The following is a 10,392-nucleotide window of genomic DNA, read 5'->3' on the forward strand; positions in this document are numbered from 1 at the left end:
TTCACACTCTACTTAAGAGCACTGGTATGTGCTTACAAAAAAAGAGACAAGAAGTTTGTAAAGCAAGAACAGCTATTTAAGTGATACAAAGCAGAGATAATACACAGAAAATGATCGCAAATAAAAGTATTATCACACTTTCTGTAGGCAAACTTAACAGGCTACAATCCTTCTCAAGTGTCACCAACCCACAGTTCGTGAATCCACCTTTCATAGTTACAAAGAGCACGCGACCGCTTTGTCCCTTCAGTGATAGACAACCAAAATATCTCCTTATAGTCCTCAAAGTTTGTCCTTTTCACTAGTCAGGTTGAATGCCTGGGGCTTAGATTCCAGGGTCTACCTATGCTGATTTCACATCCTCCTGTTAATTTGCTTCTTCTGTTTACCTCCACCACAAAATGAACTGTCCAAAATCTCTGACATCATCAAGATCAGAAACATCAGAACAAGGGGAATAATTATTCTCCCTCTTGTCTGGAAGAAAGCTCATTTCTTCCTTTGGTTACAGATTTTAAAGCTTAATATCATTAAAGATCCATAATTCCTCCAATAACATTCATACATAGGTAGTACCCACAGGTACTGAGCCCTCATCTGGGGTGAGTGAAGTCTCAGCTTGAGTGCCAGCTGGCCTTTAGCTCATGTGGTGAAGTGCAGGGCTTTAGACCCTATGCTTGCAGGTTCTATCCCTGGGGCTAGCAACCCCAGTCTGTGGGTGTTACACATACATTGCACAATGATACTAAAGACCACTGTATCACTGGGCTTTCATTTGATACCTCACCAGGCCCACAAACAGGGAGCAGAGTTAAAAAGGGCAGCTGTCCTGGGGACTGGGGATTCAAGCAGAACTGACGCCCATGGCCACTACCCTTACTGCGGTGGCAACTACAGCCCATGGCCCTTTAGATTGCCGCTGCAGTGCCACACTGTGCACTCTTCACGTGTCTGAGGACTGGGAGACATTAGGAGGGCTCCCCCCTCCCTTTTTGTTTAAGGAACTAAGATCTGTGGGGCAGATTCAGGCTGGGAGCTCAGCCCCCTCTAGCCCGCAGCATATTTGCAGCCCAGCTGTGAATGGGGCTACCTGTCCAGCCACTGCTTTCTCTGGCATGGTAAACACCCTCCTTTTGGGGGCAGGTTCAGGCTGGGAGCTCGGCCCCTCCAGCTGGCAGCATGTTTGCAGCCAGCCAGTCCAGGCATTGCCACTCACTGGCAAGGTAAGCACTCTCCTTGTAGGGGCTGGTTCAGGCTGCAAGTCCAGCCTGTGCAGGCAGAGTGCTTGCAGGCCAGCTGTGAGTGGAGTCAGCCAGTCCAGGGTTGGGGAGAAGCAGCTCCCGGGGAGGCTGCATTGATACAATTGCCACATAGAGCTGCCTTGGCCTGATTGCTGTACGGTTACTTGTCAGGGTTTTGCATATTGTGCTCAAATTAATAAATACTGAGATATTCCCAAGCTATGTACTCAGGGGAGCAGGAAGGAAGGAAAAAAGTGTTCAGCTGGGATAGCAAAAGGGTGCTCACATTCTCCGTGGGCTGTTGGATTCTCTTCCACCTACTTCCCTAGGTCTGTGATGATCTGAGGTTCAGAGTCTGCCCACCACTGATGGGCCTCCAGCTTCCCTTCCTGCTTTCTGAGCTGTAGGTCTCAGAAACCAGCATGCTGCAGGAGCAAGTTTGCCATATATTGCTAATGGGGATCAGCCAGTTAAGTTTTAGTTCATTCTCCCAACAGCTCTGTGAGACAGGTATTGTTGTTAAACCTATTTCACAGATGGGGCAACTAAGGCTGAGAGAGAGCCAGGCCTCACAAGCACTTAAAACCTGTGTCTGAAAAACAGGCCTTGGCTAACTCTGTTTTGCTGCCAGTGTGCTTTGAAAGCCCCTCTCAATCTTGGTATGCCATTTATGGACTTCAGCTTAAGTAGAACCAATGAAGTACTAGAAAAAGAGTTCATCTCCAGATGCCTCAGCTTCTGCTCTAAGCACTAGGTAGGGGCAAGAAATTTCATAACAGGCACAGTGCAATCAGCCTCCCCCTGTGGCCTCTGCTGGCTCCGCTTCTCACTCCTGCCATTGCCAAGGAAGCATGGCGCATAATTTATGGGAGACTGATGCTGGCTTCAAGGGCTTTGGACAAGCTGATGGAGGGGCCTAAATGTTATGTTTTTTTGGTCTGAAAAAGAAAAAGACTTTGTTTATAAATTATAATGTAACAAACAAGAAGTAAGTCAATTGAAAATGATTTGATCAGCTGGAAACAGTTTATTTCCAGAACTTTATTTCATCAGAAGTTTAGACATTTTTCAGTTTTAGACCATTTGAAATTAAAACGATTTTCCCAATGTCAGCAATTTCAATCAGCTCTGCTCTGCATTTCCTTGGTTAAAACTCAAGAGAAATAATAAGCCAAATTCTGTTCAGTTAAATGAATGTAAACTCACAAAAAATGACTAGCAAAAGTAGAGTTACTCTGATTTACAGAGGCAAGCAAAACATGACTGTTAATCTTTAGTCGAAAGACTGGAGGTGCATTCAGATTCCATTGACGCAAGCCACAGCTGTACTTGAATATTGGAGCACACAATACAGCCCAGCGCATTAGCTGTAACTTTCAGCTCATGACACAAATTGATAGATACTAGGAGATTGTGATTCTGATCTCTGGTATTCTCTATTGTTTCAAATATATTTTCCAAACCTGTCCATTCACTGGAACCAACAGGAGTTAACTCTTTGATCCATTACTGGCACAAAATAGACTGTCAGCAATGAAACTGCTGGAAAGTGCCAGCACAAAAGGCTTAGTTAGAAGCAGCTACACCTGTTTGAAACATATATATATATATGCTTTGTAAAGTGTTCACATCAAAAACACAGGTTGGAGGAATTTCAAAGAGCCTGTGGCCATTCAGACCTGCACTGAGTTTTAATCAGGTATACCAGCTAAAAGTCAAGCCAGAAGAGCCATGGGCTGAATTCTGTTTGTGGTTTCCCAGTTTGTTTGCACAAGGCTCAGTTTAGGAGTGCTGGAAATGTTGCCACCCCCCGCCTCGCTGGAAGTGGTTTCCTTCCATTATATACTGGCTTATAGTTTGGTTCAATGGCTTCCAGCACCTCCACTGTACAAACAGTTCCAGCATCCCTGCACAAGGCACAATTATAAACACAAGTGTTCTTTGGCACAGTAGTTACTTACAGATAAAGAGGGCTCAGTGCAGGCAACCCTGACTTCAGTGAGAGTCTCTAAATGTCCGCTTGCAATACTAACAAAGCATATTGCTTTTTCTTTTATAGACCTAATTGGTCTGCCCTGGGTGTATTTCATTTACACAATAATGAGCCTAGCATCACTGGCTTTCATCATTGGGTTTATACCAGAGACAAAAGGATGCTCTTTAGAGCAAATATCCATGGAACTAGCTAAACAGTAAGTATCTAGTGTATTTGTAGCCCCGCCATACTCCCGATTAACATGTGGCCTTTTACTGCCAGATTAATAAACAGAAAGTTAGTCTGGGTTTGCTTGCAAACTCAAACTCCTCAAGGATGTGATCTGTCAGTCACTGAAGTCAGTGGCAAACCTTCCCTCCTATTTATTTCAGTGGTGAAGGATGAGGCCCCAGAAGAGGATTCACAGTCTCCCACTATCAACTTCAGCGTGAGGAATAAGAAATCAGTAAAAGTATCTAGAGGTCACATTCCCTGGCACGACCCAGTTGCTTTGTATCAGAACAAAAGAGGCCAAGTGCACTAGTGAATTTGTCCTTTAATGTTGGGAAGGCTGTCACAAGCGTCATAATTTGAGATGAGTTTTGATAAGCACACAGAAATCCTGATCTGGAAGACCTTCCAGAATTGCTCAGGTCTGCAGATTTGTTGGGGAAATCTCATCAAAAAAGCCCTTCCTTCCTCCCCAGGAAATCTATGTAGGTCCCACTCAGTTGAACAGGGTAAACTCTAGCGTAGCAATAGTGGACTTAGGTGGCTACAGGGGAATGAGAATGGCATTGGCACTTTTTTCCTTCTGCCTGGCCCAGTCTAACCATCCATCTGCTCCCTTCAATAATGCATAAGCAGAGGTCTTATGTGATTACATATCTAGCAGGGAACTTGCAATTCTCATTGTGGCACAAGAGATTTGACAGTGAAAGTTATTAACCACTAGAGACACTAGCTGTCACAAGGCCCCTTCTGACCTTAGAAATCAATGAACTCCTTTAGAATATAATAGGGTAGTTGCTGACTACCAATTTGAGAATACATTGGACAACATTTAAGGACTCAGTCTCCTTTGCTCTCACCTTTCTGCTGTATTATTATACAAACTGCAGAAAGATAAAGAATTATTACAAAATGAAAGGAAGCAATATGCAAGTATTGGTCTCACATCGCATAGCAAAGTATCTGTCCCGTGTAGATCTAATGCCAAAGTAAAAGGAAAAAACGTTAAGCAAAAAGTGCCACCTAGTGGATAAGTGAGGTAACATGGGACCATATCTTTGTCTCCAACGCTCCAAAGACATCCAGGGAACTGAATACACAGCGAAGTAATTAAAAATAATAACATGGACAAAAATTAAGTTTTCAAAATTCTGTATCAAAACTTGAGCTGACCGAGTGAGATACCAACACTCCAGTCAATGCATTTTGGTAATCTTTGTTCCTTATATTACTCAGCACTCAGTATTTTACATGATAAGCTGAACAGTATTTAACGACAAGTATCAGAGAGGTAGCCATGTTAGTGTGTATCTTCAAAAACAACAAGAAGTCCTGTGGCACCTTATAGACTAACAGATATTTTGGAGCATAAGCTTTTGTGGGCAAAGACCCATTTCATCAGATGCATGAGTGGGGCTGGAGGTTCCAGGGGAGGGTTTAAAGAGGAAGTCTCAATAAAGGGGAGGGCCAGAGCTGACAAGGTCTATTCAGACAGGGTGGATGTGACACATTATTGGATATTCATTTCAGCACCTCATTAGTATTCTCCAATTTGGCCATTAGCATGACCCTTTCAAAATTTTGGCCAAGTGTAGACACAGCCCAAGTGATTGTGCATTATGTGACAAGCTTATTTCTGTGTCACTGAACTGGCCAAGGAGGTAGAAATAGTTACAAGAAGAAAATGCTGTAAACTTTGCTCATTTGATTGACTGCTAAATGTTTCTTCTCTTTCAGAAAGTATGCAAAGAACTCCATTTTTCGGTTGGGCCGACATAGAGAGCAACTAGTGCCAATAGACCTTCCCAAGAGAGATCATCAGGAGCAGTTCTACTAGACTTGAGAAGGATATTTGTCCAAGAGAACTAATGCTCAAAACTGTTCTGCAATACTAACACTACTGCACAACACTTAGTCTTTACTCTGTTCTTTAGTAGCTTTATATTGCCACTGAAAGGAAAAACATTACGATTTCGGTAGTTTAAAGTTTATTAGAATGTCTTAAAATAGGTAAAGCCAACATTCCTCACCTCTGAATTAACTCACTGCTGATATATGGGAGGTGACTGGGTATTGAAATAAAACAGTTATAACACTTAACACAGGGATAGCCACACTCCTAACTTCTTTAACATGTGGGGACCCTCAGAAAGAGATCCATATTGCCTCTTAGAAACTGGAGACAGGGATAGTTAGAGTTGACTCTAAGATCACTTTGTGTCACAGCATGGGTCACATAGACTGGAAGCCTCTTAATATAGAAAAGGAAAAAGCTATTCAGGGTAGTTATTAGCTTTATTATTCACGTCGGGCCTTGCTGGAGGTCTACATGACTCTCTCTGCACTCTTGGCCCAGCATACAGAAGGTCTTTTGTGAATGTATATTGGATTCCACCATCTGCCTATGTTATTCCAGAGCCTTGGTCAGGAACATGCAAATGATCTTCTCTGAGCAATCACTGCTTGCCCCACACTAGGCACTAGCTAGCTGAGACTCAATTGCTTTGCTGAGCAATAGGCCAGATTAAGTTTTAAAACAGCAGCACTAACAATTAAAGCTACATGATGAACTTCTAGACTTGGGAAGCTATCTGAGTTGATACCTGCAAAAGGCGGAACTTGAACAAGCAAATCAGCCAGACACAAATTACTATTTCCAGTGCCTTCTTACATGGTGTAGTGCTTAGAAATGTCATGCGGTAGGTACTGCCAAATACAGCCTCTGATACCTAACACAAGTATATGGAGTGGCCATGGTGGTTACCTTGCACAGCTCAAGTGGAGAAATTTCCACTTTCTTTGCCTAGAAGATCATTAGTGTTCTGGTGGAGCAAGCTCTTAGAAGACAAATAAATAACCCAAACTGATGGTTCAAGTGGTTATTTTAGGGAAATCCTAATGGCTTACCACAGCCCCACAATGGAGTCTCTTCTCCTCTTGAGCAGGATTTACTCAAAGAATTAGAAATGATGCCTTCAGTTGCTATTTGTGTGCAACTTTAGGCAAGAACTGTGATGGTGCATTAAGAACTCTCTTCTCATTGTAAAAACAGATTTTTTGTTGTACAAGAGGAACCATAATTTTCCTCCCCATCTGATAAAACTACAGGCCTACTCAGGATATGGATTCTAAAGCAATTAAGCTTTCCATCAAGGATTCAAGGAGTGCATCTGCTAAAGAGTTAGATATTAAGATTGAATCCCATAGAAAAGCTAGAGAATAGTCAAAGATACATTTTTCTAGCAGCTATTAGGAATTTAGCTACCTCTGGATGTGAGCCTACTGAACACCAACTTTACCATGTCCTGCATGTTATGGAGGTCTACACCCTGGTCTCCCAGAGAATTGACATCAAAGCCCTATCCACCCTTTCTATACCAGAAGTAGCAGTTGTAGTTCATCCTGCTGCCAACACAGGAGTTTTAGTATCATGGTCTATTTCAGAGCTTTCCTTATTTTAAAGGACACAGGCTCTGGAGCTTCCACCAAATCCTTTAGATCATTGCTCCAGAGACTGGTAAGAGGTGGTGGTTGGCCATTTTTTTCTCCTGATGCTGATGATGTCAATAACCACATGACCATGTGTCAATTTTAGGCTGAATTCTGATCAGTCAGAAGAGGAATTTTGCCTAAGTCATCTGAAATTCTGTCTTCTGATGAGAGCCATAGTCACTGCTGGCATTACAGAGATATTGCTGTGTGCCCTGGGTGGGGCAGAGCACAGCACAGGAAGGGGGTCCCATGCCTTCTGTTGACCTCAGCAGGCATGTCTGAAAAGTCCCCCCTCCCTTCAAAAGCACAACAGTGCAGGGAGGAGGAGTTAATAGAGGTAGGAACCTCACCTGCAGGGCTGAGCCAGGATGCAGCTGCTGGAGCCTAGGGGGAGGAAGTGGGTGTGGGGGAGGGGCAGCTGAGTGGCAGTGAAAAGCCAAGGAGTGGGGAGGGCCAGAGGAGGGTGCAATCCTGGAGAGTAGGACGTGCACACATGTGCATTTACATTTGCATTTTCAACCTGCAATTGTTAGGCAAATTTGGAAGATGGCAAGGGAGGGTGTGTGCGAAAGCCACAAAGCAGACCACAACCCACAATTATTTCACCTTTCCAAAGGCTCAGGAAATTTTGTGTTCAGACTCATGATTTTCAAACTCTTCAGGCTACATCTGCACTACAGCTGGGATTGGTGCTCTGAGAGCGATCTCGCCAGAGCTGTCCCATCCATAGGCTGGTTTGGAGCAGCTATCCCAAGACCTGCATTTTAGGGAGCCCTATGGCAGCTGCCTCAAACATCCTATTGCCAGGATCCATGGAGGCCAGGATGGTCAGAGAGACTACCTGGGGCGGGGGCAGGGTTGGCACAGGGGCAGCAGCCCCGGTTGCCCCACCCCCACTCACCATAGTGGTAGGAGCTGGAGTGACACGGCAGCCTGCCCCACTTCACCCCATCGCCCAGGCCTCCGCGCTCCACTTCCCACCACGGCAGGGAAGACGGCTGGGAAAGGGCTGCTCGGTGGAGCTGAGCAGACTGCCTTGTTGCATCCACTCCTGCCACTGTGGTGAGTGCAGGGGAGGCCCAACGTGTGCTGCTGTCCAGCAATTCCTTGGCTTGCATTACTGGAGGAGGGGCCTTTGGGCAAGGGGGTGGACCGGGGGCGGGGGGTTTGGGGAAGGAGTGGAGTGGGAGTGGGGCAGGTCAGACACAGGATAGGGATGAGGCGTGCAGCAGGGTGCTTGCCCCAGGCCCTGCATTCCCCTAGGAACAGCCCTGGATCCACCAACTGTTGATTTAGTGGGTCTCATGAAGACCCACCAAATCAACCACAGATTGCTCTCTAGCTGAGCCCTGTTCTCTCCCCTGATGAGAAGACAAAAATTAGGTCAAGGGGAGGAACTCTCCTGTCAACCTCACTCCTCCCATGGTATAGACCCTGCAGTAACTTGACCTGAGGTTTATCAACTCCAGCTATGTTATTCAGATAGCTAAAATTGCATACTTTAGAGCTACATTCTGCAATAGTGTAGACATAAACTTAGGGTTGACCATACTATAATTCAACCTGATTTTTTCTTCCCTAAAGGCAGAATTAGCCAATTAATAAATTTAAAATACTACTGTTCTTCCTTATATTACATTCTCCACCGTGGACTATTGAGACAGAAAGAATATTAAAGTTTACAGTGTACTCTTTAAGCCATGTGGTTACTTTGTGTTTCTCACCACTTGGATAATAAAGAATCTAGGTTTTTATGGGTTTTTTTTTTAATTTGTTTATGTGTTAAAAACTCTCCAGACTCTCAGACATTAGTTCAAATTTAAAAAAAAAAACAAGCTTGGGCAAAATGTAATGCAACAGTGTTCTCTTGCTTATATGAGGCTGTTCTCTGGGCTTCCATATGCACTCAGTTTTCTCCTTTTTGGCACTGTAAAAGAGTTACTCCCCATTGAGCAGACCCTTTCTTGGCTCAGGATGGGGTAGCAGTCTCTCAGCCCTTGGAATCCACTGCCAAATGTGACTCCAGTCCTACTGCAGCCTACTTTTTCTCATGACTCAGTCCTCTTGCCATCTCCCTGATAGTCCCTCCCCTTCCAGACAGGGCCAGACTAAGGTTATGAGGGGCCTAAGGCTAATGGGAGGGAAGGGCCCAATAAGTATGAATTACATATTGCAAAAAATATGAAGTCATCAAATATTTAGCTACATATATGTTTACGCATCGTTTATTAATGTAAAACTAACAAGTATATTCTACCATGAACACACGCAATTCTTCAAACAGCTACTTCTGAGGTAGTGGAGGGCAAAGGCTGTCATGCTCTTCTTCCTGTATGCCTTCCTCTTGCTAGGTAGTGCAGTGTTCATCTGTAAGCTGAACGCTGCAATGTTCCCCATCGTACTCATCTATTTCAACCTTGTCCTTCTACCCTTAGGTGGCCACATGGCATCGTGCAAAGCCAAGTCCTGCAGATGTTGCTCCCAAGCTGTGGACTCTACGCCATGTGCCTTTGTTTCACTCTGACTGCAGTCTGCATTGAAGTAGAGGTGGAAAAACTGCATTGTCGTTTAATCTGTCTTGCTCTGAAAGGCTGGCTGGATGAGGACAATGAATTACTATTTTCACATTGAACCCAAATTTGTGGGATGATACCCAGTTTGTGTAGACCATCTCCCATGATTCATCACATTAGGCCATTTTGTCACAAAGTTCTTCCACAATTAGACTCCTTGGATAGACTTATAGGTTAGGAAAGGACCTTGAGAGGTCATCTAGTTCGGACCCCTGAACATATGGTAGAACTAAGTATTATCTAGTCTCAAATATGTGATCAGCAACTCTGACGTGAGATTTTTTTAAGCATGAATTCTGTGTGGACTTTTGTTATTTCCATCTTAACTTCCCAATTTGCAGTTGTTTGGAAATTTAACTATCACACATTTTGTTCTCTCATCTAGACCTTTGATTAATATATTAAATAAAACTAACATGGGTGACTGCAGCAGCCCACTCTATGCCTTCCCCCATCTAGCTGTGTTGCTGTATTTCATTATCCTTCATTCACGCTCGCTAAGGCAGCTTTCACTCCAAGTAACTACTAATATCCAAGTCAGTTATGATTTTTGCCTCATATGAATGTTAATAAAAACCCCGAAATTCTTCACTTACGGCAGCCAGTTGTTTTACGATTTGATCCAAAAGAAGCAAGGCCATCTTTTGCAGTTGAGTACCCCAAACTCTCCTCCAGCAGGTAAGTACTGAAGGATCACAACCCGGATTTTATATAATTTTGTCTTCAGAAACCCATCATATTTATTGCTCATTGTCCCTTCATTAATCCCAACATGAAAGCAGCACTGCTGCGCTCTTCACACCCACTGAACCTGGAAGTGAGTGATGCAGCACCTGCAAACTAAATCCATTACAAACATTATACCATCATGCAATTCTTT

The 10,392-nt window shown here is 43.9% G+C and overlaps 1 protein-coding gene across 2 annotated transcripts in view; it reads left to right on the forward strand.

Moving 5' to 3' along the window:
- The window catches only part of SLC2A12 (solute carrier family 2 member 12), a 48,030-nt gene extending 37,931 nt beyond the window's left edge, over positions 1-10,099 (forward strand). Inside the window, exons 4-6 of one of the 2 annotated variants that reach the window (XR_012644794.1) lie at positions 3,301-3,433; positions 5,185-6,146; positions 9,375-10,099. Coding sequence is in view for 1 of the 2 variants with exons in the window: in XM_074988746.1 (XP_074844847.1) it covers positions 3,301-3,433; positions 5,185-5,284 (233 nt within the window). In the remaining variant the exon portion in view is untranslated. Of the gene's footprint in view, positions 1-3,300; positions 3,434-5,184; positions 7,329-9,374 lie in introns of those variants that run through there. The other variant, XM_074988746.1, reaches the window with a different exon arrangement.
- The last annotated feature ends 293 nt before the right edge of the window (positions 10,100-10,392 follow it).

The sequence above is a fragment of the Carettochelys insculpta genome, chromosome 3, assembly GCF_033958435.1.
Source record: "Carettochelys insculpta isolate YL-2023 chromosome 3, ASM3395843v1, whole genome shotgun sequence".
NCBI lineage: Eukaryota > Metazoa > Chordata > Testudines > Carettochelyidae > Carettochelys > Carettochelys insculpta.